The 23,533-nt window shown below is 36.5% G+C and overlaps 2 protein-coding genes across 5 annotated transcripts in view; both read left to right on the forward strand.

Annotated features, from left to right (window-relative positions):
* The first annotated feature begins 1,804 nt into the window (after positions 1 to 1,804).
* On the forward strand, positions 1,805 to 4,099 carry LOC134816776 (protein NipSnap homolog 2-like). 3 transcript variants are annotated; one of them, XR_010160443.1, is made up of 7 exons: positions 1,805 to 1,967; positions 2,134 to 2,179; positions 2,392 to 2,698; positions 2,902 to 2,933; positions 3,104 to 3,276; positions 3,451 to 3,669; positions 3,782 to 4,099. XR_010160443.1 is itself a non-coding variant. In XM_063825769.1 (7 exons), the coding sequence occupies exons 1-6, from the start codon at positions 1,814 to 1,816 to the stop codon at positions 3,513 to 3,515; spliced, it is 777 nt and encodes a 258-aa protein (XP_063681839.1). In that variant the 5' UTR covers positions 1,805 to 1,813; the 3' UTR covers positions 3,516 to 3,557; positions 3,647 to 3,663. The 3 variants fall into 3 exon arrangements, 2 of the variants coding, with proteins under 2 accessions (XP_063681839.1, XP_063681838.1); XM_063825769.1 differs by lacking the exon at positions 3,782 to 4,099 and having other exon boundaries at positions 3,451 to 3,557; positions 3,647 to 3,663; XM_063825768.1 differs by having other exon boundaries at positions 3,451 to 4,099.
* Positions 4,100 to 4,220: 121 nt separating this feature from the next.
* The window catches only part of LOC134816713 (uncharacterized), a 42,280-nt gene continuing 22,967 nt past the window's right edge, over positions 4,221 to 23,533 (forward strand). For both annotated transcript variants that reach the window (XM_063825678.1, XM_063825679.1), the window contains exons 1-19: positions 4,221 to 4,267; positions 4,860 to 5,021; positions 6,027 to 6,115; positions 6,441 to 6,520; positions 6,797 to 6,921; positions 7,110 to 7,174; positions 8,863 to 8,934; positions 9,080 to 9,182; positions 10,211 to 10,317; positions 11,113 to 11,323; positions 11,723 to 11,898; positions 12,099 to 12,339; positions 12,552 to 12,705; positions 12,922 to 13,017; positions 16,452 to 16,590; positions 19,326 to 19,443; positions 19,645 to 19,798; positions 19,933 to 20,009; positions 20,820 to 21,003. In XM_063825678.1, the coding sequence (XP_063681748.1) occupies positions 4,244 to 4,267; positions 4,860 to 5,021; positions 6,027 to 6,115; positions 6,441 to 6,520; positions 6,797 to 6,921; positions 7,110 to 7,174; positions 8,863 to 8,934; positions 9,080 to 9,182; positions 10,211 to 10,317; positions 11,113 to 11,323; positions 11,723 to 11,898; positions 12,099 to 12,339; positions 12,552 to 12,705; positions 12,922 to 13,017; positions 16,452 to 16,590; positions 19,326 to 19,443; positions 19,645 to 19,798; positions 19,933 to 20,009; positions 20,820 to 21,003 (2,377 nt within the window). In that variant the 5' untranslated portion in view covers positions 4,221 to 4,243. The remainder of the gene's footprint in view (positions 4,268 to 4,859; positions 5,022 to 6,026; positions 6,116 to 6,440; positions 6,521 to 6,796; positions 6,922 to 7,109; positions 7,175 to 8,862; positions 8,935 to 9,079; positions 9,183 to 10,210; positions 10,318 to 11,112; positions 11,324 to 11,722; positions 11,899 to 12,098; positions 12,340 to 12,551; positions 12,706 to 12,921; positions 13,018 to 16,451; positions 16,591 to 19,325; positions 19,444 to 19,644; positions 19,799 to 19,932; positions 20,010 to 20,819; positions 21,004 to 23,533) is intronic.

Below are 23,533 nucleotides of genomic sequence, written 5' to 3' on the forward strand. Positions count from 1 at the left end.
GGAACTTAAATGTAAGGGTATTAATATAAACCCAGAAGCTATGTCCAACTTCAGACAATGTAAAACCACCAAGTGTTGCATTAAGTAAAAACTGTGTATTTTTTGTACATTTTTTAGTGTAAATTAATTTGTTCATTTATAAAGAACATTATTTATAAAGAACATTATTGTGATTGTAAATAAAAGATTTAGTTTAAGTAATTTCAACGATTTAGTGTACAAAGCTCATGATAGACGCTTATGGAGAAGCTATGGGTAAGTCGAGACTACTCGGCCACTCGATTTTATGATTTATTTTCTATTATCTTGCGTTTGCTGTATATAGTTGATTAATAATTTATATCACTTCTACACATATCACAAATCATTTTATTATAATAAAACCACTTCTGTGAAATGGTGATTTTGACTTTAAATACTTGAACTAAATATGAATTGATTGTGGGTATAAAATAAAATGTTGTATTATTAAAATTTTGTTTTATTAAAATTAGAAGTTGCGCTTTTACAACCATAGATTGAGAAATTTGGTCGTAGACGACTAAGGGTAGAAATACTACCAAAGGATATAGAGGAATGTTCTATCACTTTAACCTCATTGCAGACCAAAGATCTAGCCAATGAAGACAGAAAAAGTATTCAATTTTAAATCATTTTAGGCTATATTGAGATATATATTATATATATACAAATATCTATGACTAGAGGGTGGGGCGCTGGTTGATAATAAAGCTTCAGTGTGAGACTGTTAGGATGAACTTGATCAAAAGCAAGTATACAAGTGAATATTGTGAATACAAACATGAAGCACAGTTATGTCAGTATTTAAAAAACAATAACGATTGTCTTTGGTGTCATCCTTATATGGCAAAGAAACGTTTTATAAATCTATATTCCACTGAGAAGTTTGATTAGGTTTTTAAAATAGGATAATGTTTTTAGATACATATTTTTAATTTAATAATTAATGTTGGTGGGGAAATATTTATTTTAATTTTTTCACATAATGCGATGATATTTTGTAGACATTTGTGATGATGTTATGTCATTTTTTATACTGGGGTGGGAGATAAGTGCAAGTATTATGGAATACTCGTGTATCTGTACACATATGGTACACACTTAAGCACTTCACTCCAAGATGTTATGTCATAAATTTTACTCTACTTTACTTTACTTTCACAGCTCCTAGTAGTTTGAATGGGGAAGACAAGGGTTAATATTTTAATTCATAAAATTAATGTTTAACTCCTAACTAGCCTAAGATTAGATTCGATTAAGGACTGTCTAACAAGACCATAAGTTCCTGGAGTTAGTCAAGGACTTCGTCAAATCTATGTAGCTCCGGTAAAGATACAGTTAAACTGCGGAGGCACAACACCAAACCAACCCTACTCTATCTCCCAAAAACAACCTTCTCCCGGTCGGCCATGTCCCTCATCCTGCACTTGACCCCCGCAGAGGTCACAAGCCCATCGGAGCACAAATGAGCAAGAAACGGGGAAGCCTTAGCTACCAGGCCAAGGACTGCATCACTAGCAGCGAAATACGGATATACCCTCCCTTTTACATGCGTTCAACCGGCACCTTAACTTTTTAGGATCAACATATCATATCTGATCATGTGTGTCATTGGGATGTCATATAATTTGTCCTTGGTACCGGTACCAGGGTTATTCTCAAACTATTGACTGTCCCACTTTTAAATGTACCCACAGGAAATTGAACTTGCCTGACATGTTAACTTGACCTTTTTTTCTATCTTTTTCTGTGTTTGATTTTAACTATCCCACTTCTTAGGTTGAAAACAGAAATGCTCATATTATTTCGGCAGCTCAGACATCAGAAAAGGCTTTTTTCTACATGGACTGACACCTTTGATAAATATTTGATTGGCGCAGAGCCACCAGTAAAAGACCAACATTCTAAGCTTCTAGCCAAGCGCAACCTTATATACAATATTGAAAGTATGTTTGATTTAATTCACATAGTTTAAAATGTTATGCAATCTGGATTGATTTCTATCCGGGCAATTAAACTTATAGATAATAAATAAGGAAGTTTTATATTTGTTCATTTGAATTATGATAACATGATAACGACAGCATTTGACATCTTCTTAACTTATTTCAGTTCAAGATGTGAAACCTGGTTATGTTTCTGAATACCTATCAAATGCGTAAGTGAATTAATTCGAATTTAGACCTGACTATTTCCATGTTGGGGAAATGAGACCTCCTTAGAATTGCTCAAGACTATTATCATAATGTCCAGCTAGAGGAAGTCAGATAATATTTTCACCATTCTGTAATTACTCCAGTTTAAATATACATAATTTAACTTATTAAAAGGTAGTATGTACTATAAATAATATCAGTTATTGTATTGCAGGGAAAAAGTCCTCCCAGACATCCACGCTGACAATGATATACCTGTTGAACTTTATGGTCAGTTCCACGTTCAGCTGGGTCAGTTGGACAGGATTTATACAATTTGGAGACATTCAGATGGATATAGTGCGGTCGACAAAACACTGCTACAGCTCAATCAAATTAAAGGCTATGGGAAATTTTTGGAAGAACAAGGGAAACTGTTGCGAAAACGAGAACAGCAGCTTTGCTATGAGTTCGCATTCTGGCCCCAGTATGATGATTACTACGATGGTGGAATATTTGAACTGAGATCATACTCCCTTAAGGTATTTTATTTATTTATTTGTTAATTAAATTACTAACATTCGATTAAATGATTAAATCTGGATAAGATTTTTTCAACATGAGACATTTTTAGCAGAGAATCGTTTTGCTGTTTGAACGACTTTCAGTATTTTATTTAATTAATTAATTAATTAATTAAATAAAATATTACAGTTTTGTTCTTTATTTAAACAGATTATTTCAGGCGGGATGTCTGTATGAGTGGGCTAATGCCTGGTCAGAATTCTTTCAGAACTTTTTCTAAATTTGTTTTTATAATCTTACGTAGCTGCTGATATAATGAGTTTGATTTGTTACTTTATTTGAGGTTCTAAATTAGCCCATGAATTCCATATCACAATTAGCCCCAATTAGCCCTAATTAGTCCTAACCATCCTACGTGACAGGTCAAAGGCAGTGAATTTGCGAGAGAAAGATGCAGTGATGGGGCTGTGTTCCCAGATAGGTGATATGTACACAGTTCATCACATCTGGAGGTACACAGACCTAGAACACCGTAAAACTGAGAGAGATATGAGCTGGCAAAGTGGGGAATGGGCGGATCTTGTCATTAAAACCGGTATTGTCTTTATTCTTTATAGTGTTATTTGCCTTGAATTTATAGGTTTTTCAATTAAATTTGCATGGATTCATAACATTATGACACACTAACCCACTAAGAATTTGCAGTTCAAAACTCGGGAAGTAATAGTATCCTCATTGTTCTCTTCTGATCGAATTCACTTATTTTCAGTTCCGATGATAAAGAATCTTCAAGTTAACATCATGCAACCGTCAATCTACTCACCACTTAGGTGAAGGATCTGTATACCTTAGAGTCCTCTTTAGAGTCCTCTTAGAGTCCTCTTTCGAGTCCTCTTAGATTCCTCTTTCGAGTCCTCTTAGAGTCCTTTTTCGAATCCTCTCACTCCTCTTAGAGTCCTCTTTAGAGTCCTCTTAGAGTCCTCTTAGAGTCCTCTGTAGAGTCCTCTCAGAGTCCTTTTTCGAATCCTCTCACTCCTCTTAGAGTCCTCTTTAGAGTCCTCTTAGAGTCCTCTTAGAGTCCTCTTTAGAGTCCTCTGTAGAGTCCTCTTCAAGGGATTTCTGGAACGGAAACTTTCTTCGCTAAACTGACAAATTTTATAGAGAAAACATATATTTTACTTCTTGGAATTGTTTTATGGGTTTTAAAAAGGGTCAACATCAACAGGCGCCGTGCTTTTACAAAAATGATATATTATCATATTCTAGTAAATTATCTACTAAAATGAGACTAATATTTTTAAATTCGACGAAATTTCAGTTTAAGATTTTGAATGAGCTCTGAAATTGTATTTTGTTGTATTAATATTAGAAATGAATGTTTATTATCAATTATCATGGATGATATTTATATAATGATTTATAAATGATTTTAGTTTTACTAATCGAATGGATGATTGGGTGATTGTTAATCAGCGACATTTACTTCCAACCACACTTAGAAAAATTTAAAAAGTTACCAAATTTAATTTACGTTTTCACTTTCAGCTATGTAACACCAGGCCATGAAAACAGCAGCTAGTGAATCAGTAAGTTGATTTTGAGAATTGTTATTATAATGCAAATGGTTATTATAATGGTTGTTGATAATGTAGGAAGGGAAAATTCCATACTCCTGGTAAAATAACTGGGTCTATAAGTATATCGCTGACGTGTTCCGCTCTTTCTTCAAGTGTTAATATCACTTTGTTTTTAATACTTAAAGTATTTAAAATATTTCTCTCGTTAAACACATAATAAGTGTTTGATATTTGTGTGACTAAATTTGTCCGTCATACCATTTTGGGATTCATCATCTTTACTTTATTCCATTGAATCTATCACCTACTTTCTCGGTATTCAAAAAATCAGTAATCCCATCTAATAATAGTGTGCAACTTTACATACCACAGGCCAGGATACCCCCCCCCCCCCCCAAAATAACTAAATAACATTACACAGGCCAGGATACCCCCCCCCCCCCAATAACTAAATAACATTACACAGGCCAGGATACCCCCCCCCCCCCCACCAATAACTAAATAACATTCCACAGGCCAGGATACCCCCCCCCCAATAACTAAATAACATTCCACAGGCCAGGATACCCCCCCCCCCCAATAACTAAATAACATTCCACAGGCCAGGATAACTCCAGAGTTCCTCAAGAAGAACTGTATTCTGCGCATTCCATCACAGACGGGCGAGACAAAGTACGAATGTGTGTTGTGTAAAACTAAAAGGCTCACTGATCTGACCCTGATAACTCATGTGGCGAACCTTAAGCACTCAGAGATTGTCAAGGTTGGTTATAAAATATAATTAGTTATTAATTAGGTATTAAGGGGTCGTTCACATATTACGTGATCACTTTTTGGACAATTTTTAATCTCCCTCCCCCCTCCGTAATCAGTTTTACACGTCATAGCTATTGTGTCAAAAGTACACTAGCGAAACCCCCCTCCTCCCTCGGCTGATTATGTAACATGTGAACGACCCCTAATTAGTAATTAGTAATTAGTAATTAGAGGATTCTTGAGTGGAGCGTGAGACCAGGAAATTGGAAATTGTAACAACTTTAGTGGTGTACTGTATGCTGTTTTATTTGTGGACCATTTGAAAATTCTTAATTATATTATGTAAGATAACGACTAACGTTAAGTTTTTTTGTAAATTTGTTATCTTTCCCGACTTATATAACTGACTTTATACATATTTATGTTATATGTATTAATACGGCATTTCAGAGTTTCAAACAAATATGATATTTACTGTCATTAAAATTGGTGCCTTTAGTTCCTTGAGAACTGACCCCAATATCGTTATAATTTTTCATTGATATGCAGTGTAGTATTACGGAGTTTGATGTAAAGAGCTGAGGAAAAAATGTAACAGAGTCGATATATCTTAATGTTGCCATAGGGTTAAGGGTGGCAAGTCCCCAATTATCGCAGTCCGATAGTTTTACTGCCTCTCAATATAGAAACTCTAATAATTAAGCCCACAGAGACTAACTAACCAATTAACAAACTAACTGACTAATTAACTAACTAACTAACTGACCAATTAACTAACTAACTAACTAACTAACTAACTAACTAACTAACTAACTAACTAACTAACTAACTAACTAACTAACTGACCAACTAACTAACTAACTAAATAACTAACTAACTAACTAACTAACTAACTAAACCCACAGAGACTAACTAACCAATTAACAAACTAACTGACCAATTAACTAACTAACTAACTAACTAACTAACTAACTAACTAACTAACTAACTAACTAACTAACTAAACCCACAGAGACGAGAAGATGGAGCTGACAAATACACAGACACCAAGTACCATGGCCGGTGTTTACAGCATAGCCTAGAGTGCCTCCTAGAAGATAGGTACGTATAGTAACTAGTAACCATGCTGCCTTTAGAAAGGTTTTGTGTGCAGATAGCTATAGGATTCATATCAGTTTGTTAGAATTGCTCTTGTACAGGCAACAAGGTTACCAGGTTAAGGTTTTTTGTACCCATGTAAGTAACTATTATTAATGTTGTTTTTTCTTTCATTATAAATTCTAACACTCATTGGATGGTTGGATACAATTATATTGATTACTAAAGACGTGAAATGTGAATGAATTGTAGTGGTATGTGTCAGTATTATATGTACTACTACAAATTATGATAGTTTCCCACTAAAAGAACCTCCAATTTACTGTAGGTGTGGAGGTGTAGAGGAGTACGAGAAACGAGTTGAAGTTGTCTCAGAGTTAGAGTCTATTTTCCAACACCAAAGCAAGAGTAAGAATTACTTTTTGTTGTATTCTAACTTCAATTTACGTGCATTTGTAAAACATGAAATGTTAAAGTTTGCCCGTACTAACTAACTAACTAACTAACTAACTAACTAACTAACTAACTAACTAACTAACTAACTAACTAACTAACTAACTAACTAACTAACTAACTAACTAACTAACTAACTAACTAACTAACTAACTAACTAACTAACTAACTAACTAACTAACTAACTAACTAACTAACTAACTAACTAACTAACTAACATCTCTCTCCCAGGTTTCCCTGTATTGGAAGGAGTTGCTGTAGAGATATACGGCAGCAGCGCGTTTAATGTCGCCCTTAAGACCAGTGATATCAACTGCTTCCTACGGGTGAAGGAGTACTTACTCTGTGTCAAAACAGTACGATCTTCTTTATCTTTTTAATTTGTTGTTAAAAAACTAAACATTCAATCCAATCAGTAGTTTCGACACCTAGTAACATATTGACCTATTAACCTAGTAACCTAGTAACCTAGTAACCTATTAACCTAGTAACCTAGTAACCTAGTAACTTAGTAACCTAGTAACCTATTAGCTACACATTCCAGGTAACTGAGATAATCACTCAATATGACGAACTCTATGAAACACCCACCATAACCTCCGGTCACAAGTTAGTGAAACATTTTCTAGTTTTATTTATATTATTTTAATTTAATGTCTTATATTAATTATTATTCATTAATTATCATAACATCCTATTCCTTGACCACCCGGGATATTATACACATATTATACACGCTGTTGATTCCTTCCTAAAAATGTGACGCCATATGATTAAAAAATAACTTTGTCATCCACCTTCACTAAATAAAGCTTTATATTTGCGTCATTTGCAATGATAAAGTTTCCTTGATTTGTTGGTTGTAAATTTTACACAAATAATTAGATCTAAAGATAACTAAAGAGTTGTTAAAAACACCAAAAAACAGCTGTAAATAACCGTAAAACTGTAGATAACAGCATGTTAGCAGTTGTAACCAGTCGCAACCCAGTGCACATCACAGTACCCATGCTCCTTATGATGAACATATGTTTTATCCACCGTCTCCACATAGAAGATCCGGGCATGGATATAAAATGCCTGAATTAAAAAGGTCGTTCAAACAATATATACATTCAATTAAATCAAGTGATGCAATTGGCAGAGCACAATACATGATAGGTAACAGAAATGGTCCATTGCTACCAATATTTTTGAACTATAAACAATCCAATATATACATTATACACACAATTTTCAAAACACATGCCTGAACTGCTGGACAGTCATTGGCTCCTCTTCTTACTGTAATAGCTGTGACAACTGGGGCTGCAACGAACCCACATTGTATCATTTCGATAGCTTTACCTGCTTTGGCTGAAGCCCGACCATACCATTTGTAGTTAAGGTGGTCGTGTCGGCTGATACCGGAGCAAGTAAGGGCACAGGGTGGTGGGTGTTGGGCGTGGTCAGGGGTGTCCAGTATTACCAGGCTACTTTGGAGAGTGCAACTCAGCAGGGTTAACGTTAGAAAGTAGCAGAGTGTTCTCATGGTGGGGCGTTTTACAAACGACAACCAGCGATTCAAGAAAGAATGATCTGGCCCACTTTAAATACTGTCTCTTTTTCTAGAAAACTAGACTTACAGTAAACCGTAAATTGGTTTATCTTGGTTTCTTGGTTAGGATTAAAAAAGGGCGTAAATTCAACAACACAATAACCCTATTCTTCTGTCAGTTAGTGGCGCCCAGATGGTCAAGAGAAAGGTCAATTTATTACCTTGATCTAATTTATGCGTTTGCTTTTTGTTAGAACACTTTCATTAGTTAATTAGCGTATTATGGTAACTAAGTTAGCCCTGCTGTACTGTTGACATGAACAATCTAGTGCCTTTCCATGATTTAATAGCAAAAGTTCTCACCTACGCCATACGATCAAAACGTAGTATGATTGTGCAGTACTAGTAAAAAGAAAAACATAAATAATCTTATAAATTCAAGAAAAAGATCGAACATTGTCATAATATCATTTTATTTTCAATGTCTGTACTTAGATTGTAATAATATTAATTTATTCAATGTTAAAATGTAGATCGCTCTCATGTTGCAGTGGTATCCAATAGCTATCTAGTGCACATTGTAAACCACTTTGTAGACCTCTGTTAAAGTCTGTTCTGTCAGTGACATCCAGATGGTCAACTTCAACCTCGATCAAGCTATAATCCTTACATTTGTTATAATCGAACTATATAAATCTGTACACATTTACACATTTACACATTTGACATTTTACACATTTTACACATTTTACACCTCCAGGTTCCCCAGAATTAGGTTCCTGCACAAACAAACCGGTTTCAGTATTCTCATGAGTGTACATTCTCCCAAAAGGTACGAACTGTAACTACCAACTTCAATCTTGATCATCCTCATACAATTATTTTACATCCTCTTTTTATTTATATTAATTTAATGGTAATTACATTGCACCTAAGTTGAGATTTATTTCATCTTTCAATTACGTTGTTATTTTCAGTGAAAATTTCACCACCCTGATGAATCACCTGCTTGCTTGTGACGAGAAAGCGTTGCAACTGGCGAGACTTATGAAGATACACTGTGAGGAGATGAATTTAACGGTTTACACATAATTTACACATAATTTATACATACTTACACATAATTTACACATAATTTACACATAATTACACATTTAACATACACATAATTACATGTATCAGCAATTTTTCATGGTAATCGGAGATTTCCAAGGAAGGGGTAGTTATAGTCGCAGTTAAAATCATGACCGTTAAAATGTGGCGGTACTTCAGGCATCCCCCCATAGTTTTAACGATCAATATTTCTAACGGTCACAATTTACCCAGCCATAATATTACCAATTCCTCAGAATATAAAGTATGAAACCCGACCCCGCTGTTCTAGTTATAACAGTGTTGCAAAGATGTACAATGTATACTAATCTTACTTTCATGTATTAGTAGAATTGAATAATTATTCAGTAGTAAACATGATGTAACATAATGTATTAGTAGAATTGCATAATTATTCAGTCGTAAAAATTATGCAACATTGTGCTCAAATTGAAACATGTGTCATTTTGGGAATAAGAGAAACATCAGAGGTCGGGATGACCAAGATAAAATCTTTTTAACCTGGATAGAAATATTTTTGGATTTTGTTTGGATTTTTGTTAGAAACATTTGCGGATGTTTTGAGAGAGTTATGTTCTTGTGGAGCGGAAGTTTTTCTTTTGATTAAACATGGCTTGATACTGTTATTTTAATTTTGAATTTAACAGTTGTACTAGTATACGGGACTACAATTGTTACATTGTGTGTCTGTTAAATTATGACGTCCTGTAAAAAAATCCCTGTTAATAAATTCACATGTTGCCAGTGTTTAACCAGGTCTGTAATTGCTCCACTGTTGTTGTTTCTCCTCACAATATGTTTACCACTCTGCTGTTCCTCACCATACTTTACTTCTGACAGTGTAGAATCAGCTATGTTTGGCTCTATATATGATATTATTCTATATCAATGTCTACATAAACCATGAAGTGACACTTTCATGATTTTGTTATGAGTTATGACATAGATAAGTTACACTGACAATATGTTAATTCTGACAGTGTACTCCCCCCCAGGACGGAACGTTTGCTAACCACGTGTTCTACATCATGACAGTGTACTTTGCTCAGCATACCAAACCTCCTCTCCTTCCTAAATTCGTTAAAGACTACGATCATCTCATGTGAGTATAGTGACTGGACAGTAGTCAGGTGACTACTAGTCAAGTGACTAGTCAAGTGGTTGGCTCTGTCTGTTTGTTTGTCTCAACTTGTGTGAGTTTAGTGACTAGTCAAGTGAATAGTCAGTAGCCAAGTGGTTGGCTCTGTCTGTTTGTTTGTCTCAAATTGTGTGAGTATAGTGACTAGTCAAGTGACTAGTCAGTAGTCAAGTGGTTGGCTCTGTCTGTTTGTTTGTCTCAGCTTGTGTGTTTGTATGCGTGTTCGTTATAACGTTTATCTCTGTCTATTTGTGTATATGTTGTGTGTTTCTTGTGTGTATGTCTGTCTCCAAACTCTCCATCCATGTTTTTCATTTTGAAGTGGTTAATTATAGAAATAAGTTAACTGTCATTGTCACATACACTCTGACATATTATACATTATACATTATACATTATACATTATACATTATACATTATACATTATACATTATACATTATACATTATACATTATACATTATATATTATACATTATACATTATACATTATACATTATACATTATACATTATACATTATACATTATACATTATACATTATACATTATACATTATACATTGCCACACTGAAACACATAGTTAAACTTCTGAGTATATCGTGGTAATGTTCAACATGCAGGCCATGAACGTGATTCTTAGATAGTTTGAGATTTGTACCGTTTTTAATCAAATCATACTCAAAATCAACACGAGTGTATAGCAATTGTGTCGAAGTGTACTGGAAAGGGAGGAGATATGTTATGATGTACTAATTAATTCAGGAGCAAATCTGAAGAAGATAGATGCAACAGAGAGGAGAGATTGCAGAGAAGAGAAAAAGAAAAATTAAAACTGCAAGAACAACAGAAAAAAGAGATAAATAAGGAGAAAAACAAACGTTCATCTCAAGATATAGCTATTGAAAACTTTGCTGCAGCTGCGGTGAAGGACTCACTCAAGCTTAGCCTGATACAGATATCTATTGAAGATGGTGTAAGTAATCTAAAAGTTAGATCTGCGTGTGTAATGGAAATAATCGTACCAACCCGAAATGAGCTATCGATACAATGAAGGCTACAGTAATATATTTAAAGTCCGTGCCAATGTTTGTAGTAGTGCTGGTTCAATGGCGACTGCCTGATATTATGACACGCACACATATCACTCTGACTTTCGTTAAACCATTCACCACAAACCACGTGGAGGTCACGTGGAGGTCACGTGGAGGACACGTTGGTCACGTGTTAAAGGGTATTAAGAGCACGATAAATCCTGTTAAAGTTGAACGTGGGACCAAAACAATGTTTGGTGGTGGAATACTTAAAATTTATGTTTAGTTATAAATGTTTATAGAAATATGTTTGTAGAAATTAATCAATAAATTAATAACAGGTGAGCATCACTGCTGAGGAGATAGAGAGAATAATGAAAGAAGCCAGGGTAGATAGTATCTTCCCGGAAATAACCATAGAGAACGACCCCTGGAATGCTGGCGGAGTGGTGTGTGATGCTGGAGAGAGCGCCTGGAATGGAGATGTCTCCTGCCATAACAGCCACACTCAGCCAAGGTTTAACGCTAATTTATTTCAAATTTATCCAGTAAACTGTGCTATAATTTATCAATCCTGTTCCTTAGAATTTTAACTCATCCAAGGTTTAACGTTAATTCTCGTTATAATCATTCTGGTAATTACCCAGTTCATTAAACAAAACTGTAGTCATAATTAAGACTTATGATTGTCATCCTTTTTAAAGAAACATCTTTCAGTTCTTCAGCTGCAACTGAGGGAGGAGCAGCAGTGGAACAAGAAATTATACCATCTCTTGAAGCTCTGTCTCTTGAACCAGCAGAACATCAGGAAAAGGGGAAACAGCCCCCAGTTGTAGAAAAGAAAGAACGGTATTCCAATAAAGAAGAAAAAGGAGTTGATTGGAATGGTGTTGAAGAACAAACTAAGATAAAGTTATCCAAGTGGGGTGATCAATACATGGATGGTATCAGAGCTGAGGTTAGTTTCCTTAGTTGTTAGTTAACAAGGTTTTGAACTGGATTGTTAACTCGTCAAGTTCTTTAAAGTTCGTTCTCCTTCTTTTGAAATATAGTTAGAAGACGTTTAATGCTTATGTTATTTTCTGGGATGACTAGTTTAAACTCTGCTGAGTATAAGTTTTATCTTAAAAGCAATGTTATTTAATTTCAATTTATTATTATTATTCACAGTGCTACAGTTGGGAATCAGTAAACGACAAGGAGCTCCACAGCCTGTTTCAAGAAATGGTCCGCTTCTTCGCAAAGTTCAGTTTTGAAAACAGTACCATCAGTATATGTCGGTCATCTGATGATACTGAACATAACAAGTACTCTTTTGTTGAAGGTAATATTTGAGAGTGTGCATCTTGATTAGATTATTTGAACTGTATAACGTATTTCCATTTCATAAACTCTAGCAATTTCGTCATGATGTAAGCAGTTCAGCGCCTTGAAACGTAATCACATGCTGTCAATTAATTTTTTAAACCCGTTTCATGTCATTGGTATTGTTATGTCAGCTATTCTATTTGTGACTGACTGCAATGACTGCATGTTTCAGATCCATTTCAACCTGGTACATCCCTGTACAACATACCACAGAGTGGTAAAAGCAAGAAGAACAAGAAAGTTGGCAGAAATCGCATATACCATGATAGTAAGTAGCTCCATGTTTGTGACATTGGCAATTTAATTGGGTGTTGAACATACTTTTTTGGAGACGCGATAGTTTGTTTGTAGGGTTTGTTGCGCATGGACGTGATTATTGGAACTGAACGCGCGGGGATATGCGCGTTTTTATTGTGAGACGTGATCAACTCAACGATCGGCTGGCAGTTTGCCTTCTGATCTCAGCTACTTTTAAATTTGATCTCTAATTCCTTAGTTTTTCAATCTTATGAAAATAAAATGGGATATCTATACCTGAAATATTGTAGTTGAAATGTGCCTCAGTATATAATTTGTTGGCCTCTGAAGTCAGAGTTGAGACGTTGCCGGTTGCCTTCTCCATAGGATCTATACTAATAATCTCAAGATGTGTGATTGTGTGTTCGTTCGGACGTTCGCGTGTAATTTCCGAACGGTACGAGTTACGGGGCTATTTTTTTCGGTATAGTGCCGACAAACTCTGACCGAGCCAAATGATTAAGGTTTTTCTAAATCGGCCGGTGATAAGTGGTTTAATTGATAATTTTGTGACCCAAATGTGATAATACGGCTACCGGACAACTGAACCCAATTTGGACTTTTCCTAGACAGGGTAGCTTGGGAAAATAATTATAAACCCAATCAGACTACCTAATTAACTTTGAAACGACAACTGAACCCAATCGTCACTAGAAATCACTAACAGTTTAACAGGTTCCCATATACCGTTCTAGTTTAGCTGCTGCCTTGTTTCTAGTGCTATAATTTCGGAGACAATATTTCATTAATGTTAATTTTAATAGGTAATTGTAAATATATAATAATTATTACTTAAAATCTCACACAAAGTCATCATAATATTTCAGCTTAAGCAGTAACATCGTGTCCAAAGCACTTAGCAATGGCAAAAAGATAATCAAAAACTGTATAAAAACTGTATAAAAACTGTCAAACTTAGAACATATATCATATAACTCAAGGTTCGAGCTCGTGTTCCTCCGTCTCTTGGAGGGAGTGACTCCAACAGCGAGACGATCGATATGAAAATCGGTTGTCACCTGCTGCTCACGAATAGCCCTGAAATACTCCTGAACAGTGGGCTTGGCCCGAGGAACCCTTGACCTGAAACCACGGTGGAAACCTTCCACCATGTTACTGGTCCGGGGATTTTCAGGATCTACCATAATGGTGCAGAAGTGGTTCATGGTCCATGGTCAAGGAATACATGAGCAGGACATTTCTTGATTCTGTACTTCTGGCATCTCCAAGTAGAGGTAGTTAAGTAGGGGTATCTCGATCCTTTCTCCGGGTGTAGAGGAAACCGTCTGTGTCCAGAAGTAGTTGAGCTCCTCTTTGTCCGCTGATGTACTTGCTGAAGACAGCCATGATTCGATACTGTGACCACCATCTCTCTTCCTTATGTATTGATCCGATCTGTATAACAAGCGTACTAATAGATGGCAAGGTCTCAGGTGCCTTTCGATCGCGAGATCTGATCTAAGTAGAAGAGATGTGTGTGATGCAGGCCACTCCAACGACTAGGAGGAGACCTCTTCAATCTTCATGTATGTATTAATATTTTACCGGGGTAAGCACAGGGCTCCAATGCTCTAAATTACAGTGGTCATGATCTATGCTAGATAGTGATAATGACCACTCACCACAGTCCCTTGTGAAGAAGGAGAACCTGAAAATCAGATCGTTGGGTTCAGTTGTCGTATTTCCTTGGGTTCCGTTGTCGAATTTCCAATTTGGGTGCAGTTGTGATATGACCTGGGTTCAGTTGTCGTTTTGGGATTTAAGCTGATTGGTCACCCAATTTGGTGCCTGTTAACTGCGTGGGAACTAGGTTCAATTGGGTTCAGTTGTCTTGGGTAATTTGTCAGGGGACCTCAAGATTGCCTTTCAAATATTACTATTAGATACGTAAGGGGCACTCAGAATTTAATTGCGGACTGTTTCTACTGTTTCTACTGAGCGACTTCATACTTTCGCATTCTTAACTACGAAAATGAAATGCATGTTTTCGAATATAATAGGCGGGTTTATACAGGGCCAAAAGTCAGTACCCATACGTTAGCCTTAATAGCTCAGTCACTGAGTGCCCAATTGAAATACTTCTTTCTGGTATGACTTAGTACCACCAGGCACCACTGGTTCGAGGAATTTGACAACTCGACAAATTGTCGTGTTAATTTTTTTCTAATGGAGGTTAATTTTCGTATTTATTTGATAGTTTGGATAGTCGGATCGAGCTAAATGTTATTAAATTGTGTTTGGCCATTCGGATTACGTTTGCCCTGAAAAAAATAGAGTTGTAGCTTCTCAGATGACTGAGATACGAAGCATAACGAGTTTTTTCATTATGTGTGATTTTCAACTTGATGCAAGGGCTGGCATCAAGTCAGTTGAGACTTTCATCAGTGCTGCCAGGCTACGTTGGTATGGACATGTAGTTAGAATGCCAGACTCTAGACTACCGAGGTTTCTGTTGAACTGGAAGCCAAACTATGGAAAGAGGTCAAGGGGCAGACCCCGTAAGAACTGGAAGTCCTGCGTACTCGAAGATGCTGCTAAGTTTACAGGTGTTGAAAACATCGACAACGACACAACAGAAGCTTTGGCTACCAACCGAGTACAGTGGAGACATATGTTACGCCGCCAACGCGATGTGTGTGATGCAGGCCACTCCAACGACTAGGAGGAGACCTTACCATGTAACATGTATGTATGTGATCAAGTGATTGGCTTACCTAATCACGTGATAAGGTGACCCCGTTATATTAACCACCCCTTAAACATTATGGGAATCGTTAAGGCTGCCCAATCAATGTGTCGTGTCACGGTGTCACACAATCACCCAATCAATTTTGCTAACGAGATACACAAAATGCTTGATAACTTCGTCATTTCTAATCCATTTTACGTCCAGCATCTTCAGAAAGAACAATATAGGTGTTTTAATATTGAATAGGCGTGGTCTAAAATATTCGAATTTTAAAATTTTGGCGACGGAATCCTCGAACAAGTAACGTACGGGTACTGACTTTTGGCCCACCCTGTACTTTTGTATTTCATCTGCGATAGTGAAGTCCCGGCCGTAGGCACGAGTTACCCGGTTACACTAGTGTCTACATAATCATGGTTCCATCAATGCACAACGTCTATGCCATACATATTTAATTACTATTTGCCTGAAACATTATAATTAGCAGCTGCAGTGTTTACTCCACCACTTATCTTATCACTATTATAATATATAAGTTTCACAAACACTGACAAGAATTACTAGTTCAACGTTCATTGATTGGGGAGTTCACCAGAAGTAAACGACCTACAAATTTACAATAATCATAGAAAAATATAAGCAATCACACCGGACTCACGTCAATCACCGTTAGTTATCATCAGCTCATCTCGCTGTTAAACCTTCCCCAATCTCAGTGACCCGACATGTTAAGGCAGTATATGAGATCTTGAGACACTATTACGAGGGACCTCACAAGGCTGAGCTGTGTCTCGCCTCCCCTGGATACGAAAACGGCAGACAACCTCCTTACTCACCATTCGAATTCGCTATCAGGTCAGTTATTCTGTTTTGTGATGAACTTTTACGATTTTAAACGACAATGAGCGAACAGTTTTTCTCCAATATCATCAATTCCTTTAGTACTATAGTACGTTTTTAAAACAAGCATTTACATTTTTCTATAACTGATAACATAAGTGTGCGAATTTTAAACTTGACTGATGTATTACAAATTAATCATTCTGATAAAAAATAATCTCGCTATCAGATCAGTTATTCAGTTTTCTCGTGTTTCGTGATAAGGTTTCTTGTGTCCAAACGATTACATTTGTTAGTCAATTGGGATCAGTAAACAGTCTTGCTTCCATATCAACACTGCTAACATAATCTCGTGAATTTTAAATTGTACTGATCACATTAAAAGTTACTCCTTCTGTCTAACAATCTCGAACAAAATATGAGATAAAATTGTTGATTAGGGTTAAATTGTTACCATGCATACAATTTACCAAACGTAAACGTTTGGCTGATTTTTAGTGAATTCTTGTCAATTTTGAATTTTGCCAATGATATATAATCGACTTTTGTTTGATAAACTGCGAACTCATTTTGCGGGACTGCCGGACTGGTTAAGATTGGTCCGCGGACTGGTGCACGGACTAGATCACGTGCTTTCTGGATAGGGCCTAAGTGGATCTTCTGACATGTCAACTATGGCCGTTTGAAATTCCTAATTAAATTGTTTACTACAATTAAATTTGAAATGTGACACTGGGCGCAGGCGATATTATTATTATCTGTAAATCTGAATTATCCTAATTATCCTAATTAGCCGTGTTAGTACTTAGTACTTACCGTATGATGATGTTCAATGTAAGCTCTGAATGGAACGCATTTGGCTGCAATCTGCATTTAGCCTGGGTTTCCAAATGATTCTTTAATCATGAATAGTTGCGTACTTGAAGTTTAATTTTTGATTCAAGTAATACGTTTTGCTGATTAAATGGTATCAGATGTGGTATTGTCTGAGAAAATATCCAGCCTGAGTCAATACCGACACTGTTTCGGTTTTAAGGATAGACGGTACTAAAACATGATATCTCACCGGGAATTAATCCGCCAGTAATCAGCAGTCCTCATTGATTGGCATTAATATAGCTTGCTGGAATGGTGTTTTCATGTTTCGATAAGCGAGTCTCAGCAGTTTATATTAGCAGAATCACTGCCACTGCGGACCACGGTACTAAACAGTAAACATATAACTTGCCACGTTCCGGTGTTTCAAATACCATTCACTGTCGTGCAATGTCCGATCTGAGTGTTTCAAATACCATTCACTGTCGTGCAATGTCCGATCTGAGTGTTTCAAATACCAGTCACTGTCGTGCAATGTCCGATCTGAGTGTTTCAAATACCAGTCACTGTCGTGTAATGTCCGATCTGAGTGTTTCAAATACCATTCACTGTCGCGTAATATCCGATCTGAGTGTTTCAAATACCAGTCACTGTCGTGTAATGTCCGATCTGAGTGTTTCAAATACCAGTCACTGTCGTGTAATGTCCGATCTGAGTGTTTCAAATACCATTCACTGTCGCGTAATATCCGATCTGAGTGTTTCAAATACCAGTCACTGTCGTGTAATGTCCGATCTGAGTGTTTCAAATACCAGTCACTGTCGTGTAATGTCCGATCTGAGTGTTTCAAATACCAGTCACTGTCGTGTAATGTCTGATCTGAGTGTTTCAAATACCATTCACTGTCGCGTAATGTCCGATCTGATTTCCCGAACCCGACTGTTGTTTAGCTGATAGTTGCTGCTGCTGTCCAGATATGGGAAACTATCGTGCAAACCGTGTTCTTTTTTCCTGGTTCTTACCCTTATACTGTATTGGTACTTCCTTTTAAAGGATAACTGTTAATTTTCTTTCACTTGCAACTATTTTTGACGAATTTGTTGAGCAATTCCACGTGTTTTGATGATTTAAAAGTATTTGAATTTGACAAAGTGAGTAGTTGTTCAAGTATATCACCTGTTCAAGCCAGTAGATTATGTTATTCGAGGTGCCTGGCTCACCTCCGAGCTGTTGGAAGTTGCTGGCCCTGTCCTACAAACTCCAAGAAATGAACTGCGACCCTCAGCAATATTTCCAGCTCTGTACCAACTACAAGAAAGATCAGTAAGTAGACCCGTGATACGTCCAGAGAGAGAGATTCTTTGGGAATTTCTTGTGGGGTTACCCAAAGTTCACACTCATTATATGCGGTCTAAGATCAAGATTTGTCGAGTCGTATTGTTCTTCTCTAGTTCGCCATAAAACCAATAAATAACTCCTTTATAATTTAAACAAGAAATGCGGCCACTATTCTTTTGTGGATGGCCGCTCAATTTCCTGATCCATGATGGCGTCTTTATCATATTCCATACAACCTGGGGACCACATGCTTCAGTATTTATAGGCAATTTCGTAAATTAGTGCCTTGTGGGATACGTACATACAACATGCTGAAATTGACGCTTTACTTGATCAGTTCAGCGCCGCGAACCAACAATTCAGAATATCGCGCAAAATACCTTTGCGAAGTTAGGAACGTGTGCGACATCTGTGCGTGGGCACGATCGTACGACGGATGCAAGCTACCATATACAAAAAGGAAATCGTTCGCTAACCCTTGTCCTTGAATCTTTTGTGCCTTCGTAACTTGAATCATGGATCGGGAAAAAAATCATTGATCATAGATCCTTTACCTTGAATATGATTTCTTAAATAATATAAGATCATATCTTCAGATACGAGATCCCTCCACCGTTCTCCGACGACCACAGGCAGCCCCCGCAGGAGAAGCTCCCAGGGATAGAGAAAGTAACTGAAGGAGCTGTCAATGCACTAGACAGGATAGTGGATAAGGTATGATAATATGTTGAGGAGATATGGTGTTTGAAGCGCATATTCTATGAGAATTATTGTATACATTTTGATGAACATGCTAAAATTTCTTCCGTTTTGTATTATTTCTTTGTTTTTTCCTTTCACCATGTTCACATATTATACTACCTTTACATTTGAACAACACTCGAGAATTGTGTCTGATGTGACTGTCACTCCCAGATTACTGAAAAGTACAAGTTGTCCGACCAAGACAACAGAGCGAGAGAACAAACGTTCAGCGAGCTGGGAGACTTGGTGAGGAGACAAGTTAACCCGAGTATCCGCCCTCTTTGGTTCGGGTCCTCCAGAAACGGACTAGTACTTAACACCTCCGGTTAGTTACTTCGTAAGAGTTCTGAACAAAAACAACAACAAAAAAGAGTTATAGAAACGGATTTGTAATTAACGTTTTGAGTTTTTCACATTATTTTTTGTTTTGATAACCAATAATATGATTGTTGATTTCAGATATGGATATCACATTGGACGTTACCAAACTAGGACCAGTTGATCCAACTCATATTCTTAGTGAACTCGCTAAACAAGTTAGTCTCTTTTCACAGCTTACTAATTAATATAATAATTAATTAGTAATATGATAGTAGGGGGGGGGGGGGGTCCAAGGGGAACTTTGGGGAACTTTGGGAAAGTCCCCCAAGATTTCTGAAGTTCCCCAAAAAAAAGTTCCCCAAAACTCCCCAAAATTCCCCAAAATTATTCAAAATTATTTAAAATTATTCAAAATTATTCAAAATTATTCAAAATTATTCAAAATTTCTCTAATATACATTAATACCCATTAATGTTAACATGTATGTTATTATAAGGTATAATCTTAACTTACTTGTTGATACTTGCAGCATGATAATTTGTTTGGCATTATAATTTTTTTGGGGAACTTTGGGGAACTTTGGGGAATTTTGGGGAACTTTCTGAAGTTCCCCGAAAAAAAGTTCCCCAAAATTCCCCAAAATTATTTGTTTCATTGATAATTTTTTGGGGAACTTTGGGAAAGTCCCCCAGGTTTCCTGAAGTTCCCCAAAACTCCCCAAAGTTCCCCTTGGACCCCCCCCCCCCCCCCAATAGTAATATAATAGTAATATAATAGTAATATAATAGTAATATAATAGTAATATAACTCATATTCTTAGTGAACTCGCCAAACAAGTTAGTCCTTCACTTTTCACAGCTTGACTCCTTTTTCTATCATCACACTATACATTCCATTAACATCTACAATCAACACAGTGTATTTTAATGCTTATTAATATAATAATAATATACATCAATATTAATTATATACAACTAATATATCAATATAATAATTAATATAACAAGAGTTTTACACCGCACAGATAAAAAAGAACAAGTTGTTTATCCTGGATGAGGTTATCTTGGCTGCTAGAGTACCGATTGTTAAGTTCCGACGGACAGACAATGATCTAACAGGAGACATCGCGGTGGGGAACATGCTCGCCATCGCTAACACACGCCTTATCAAGGCCTACACTGAGATTGATGAACGAGTACCCAGACTTGGTTAGTACTCTCCTTAATTTTAGTTAGTGTCTTAATCAGTGCTTATATATAATAGCTAGGGTCCTGGTCTGATAAGCAGGTTTCATCTATGGTAGTTTGTTAAATTATTATCGCTGAAATACCAGCTGTGGTAATAAAACAAGTTAATGTGCTTTGCGAATGGCTGATTTTCAGAAGACGGTGGCTCGATAAAAATTAGAGGATAATCAAATCATAATGGAGCTTCGTTATAAAATAATTTACTAACCGGCTGGCTGATTTTCTGAAGACGGTGGCTTAATAAAAATCAGCTGATTATGAGAAAGGGCTGTCCTCACAACAAAAATAGGAATTAAATTACCTGTGCTTTTTTCTCGTTTGTGCTCATTTTACTCCTCACTGGTAAGGTCCCTAAGGTTAATAATCGGCTGATAATCTGATGATAAGGGAGCGGCGTGATAAAATAATTTACTCTACGGCCGGCTGGTGTTGAAGTGATGTTCACCTTTGTTCACCTTTGCTTCATCAACGCCCTTTGTATTTTGAATATTAGATATAAAAAGGGCAGTGATTTATTAATTTGTCAGTGATTTATTCATTTGTTACCAAACCTACTTGCTGCCAACATGATGAGACTGCTGATAGTGATGTTAGTTCTGGTTCCTGTGGTGCTGGGAGATATCGTGATTCTGAACACGCCTGATGGGGTCTACCACCCTGCTCCCTGTGCTCGGACATGCTCCCGCGTAGATGGATGGGACGGCTGGAGTGATTCTTCGTATTTACCTGGGAAGGTGTATAACTATGTGCAGATAGCTAACTGTGGTTTCGTGTCTGCTCCTGTAGTCATTGTCTCTACTAAAGGTGAGCGTGCGAGTGATAGTAATCGCATAGTGTGCCCCTCTGTATCCGTCACGGACCTTTCAAAATCATATTTTACTGTGTACTCGGTAGAGGACACAACAGCTACCAAAGTGATGACCAGCCAGTGTGACGTTCACTGGATAGCTACCGGATACACATGCTAAACTATCCGGGACTTAATGCAACATTTTGGAATCCCTTGAATCAATTTGTATCATATTTGTATTATATTTAATCGATTTTTGAGTAACATACAAATTTATTTTCGTTTATTTCTTGTCTTCATAATTTAGTTTAGGAGAATAGGTAATTAAATAAACTCGGTGCTTCAAACTCGTACTTAGAACTCAATCTAGAAATAAAATTATCATCGTCAAACCTTAGGCTTAAAGCAATTTAAAACTCCAAATCAGTCCCTAAATGTACTCTTAACCAGATATACCTCACAATAACTATCACGTGACACGTGTTCATTCACAACAGATCATAGCAGATTACTAATTGATTACTAATTGGTTAGCAGATTACTAATTGGTTTCCTGCATCAGGTACAGCCCGCTTCCCAGGGTCACATCAAATACCGAGCAGGTCCACTTTGAACGGATTTAAATTAGAGATTCATATGTTATCACCAATGTAGTTATTGATTGTATGACAGTTAGACACTCTTATACAGCTTATAAATAAAGTGAAGATTGTGACAGTTTTTAAGTTTAACAGAGCTAAAACAAATTAACTTGGCCATCTGCTATATTTTTGGCTTACTCAATATCTGAGATATCTCGCGCCAAATTTTGAGGTTTAGCTGTAATTACATGTTAAACTAGAACTTTAAACAGCTCTAATTTGTTTGACCTTCTAAATTCCTTAGTTGAGAAAACCAGTCACTCCCTGATCCTGAGGTTTAGTACAGTGGTTCCTTGGACAATTATTCATAAATCTGATTGATCGATTTTCTTTATTTGACTTGGTTCTCGAATTATGAGGTTAACCATGTCAGAAATTCGAAAAATTTAAATCAAATTTTAAACATTCGATATCCTTTGTGCGAAAAAGTGGTCTGAAATAGGTTGATCTTCATCAGTAAGAATGGTTCGTTCCATGGTTCATTACTAGCTATTAATAACGAGCTAATTATAGTCAATAAAATAGGTTAATCACATAAACTATCCCCATTCCCCAATTAAATCATCTGTATACAATAAATATGAAACTTTTTGGGGTTTCAACAATTAAATTTAAACAAAACATGAATTAATGGTGACTGTGCGGAGAATTTAGTACGTGAAACCAGAGACTGACTATACTAGTAAACATCGCACGTGCCGTTATTAACCCTTGTGATTTTATTCACCTCTACTGCGTACAAAGTAAACGCTGCTTTGTTGTTGAATTGGACAGAGATTTATTATCATAATTGGACAGAGATTGGAGGCACATATTATTATTGGATCCCTAGTATTTGAGGTAAAAATGGGGTAGGCACGAAATTGCAGCCAATTATACGGTGACCCTCGGCCTCGTAACCACTTCTCCACATCCCCAGTTTTCTTAATTTTGAATTGGTGGGTTTCTTCGAGACGTGTACAGAATTGTCTTAATTAAGAAAGAAGAGCTAATTCAAAATAAATAGGTGATGAACATCGATATCATGGAGTAATGCAGTGTCGATCTTCTCAAATTAAGT

Source organism: Bolinopsis microptera, chromosome 6 (assembly GCF_026151205.1).
Source record: "Bolinopsis microptera isolate Bmic1 chromosome 6, MBARI_Bmic_1.0, whole genome shotgun sequence".
NCBI lineage: Eukaryota > Metazoa > Ctenophora > Tentaculata > Lobata > Bolinopsidae > Bolinopsis > Bolinopsis microptera.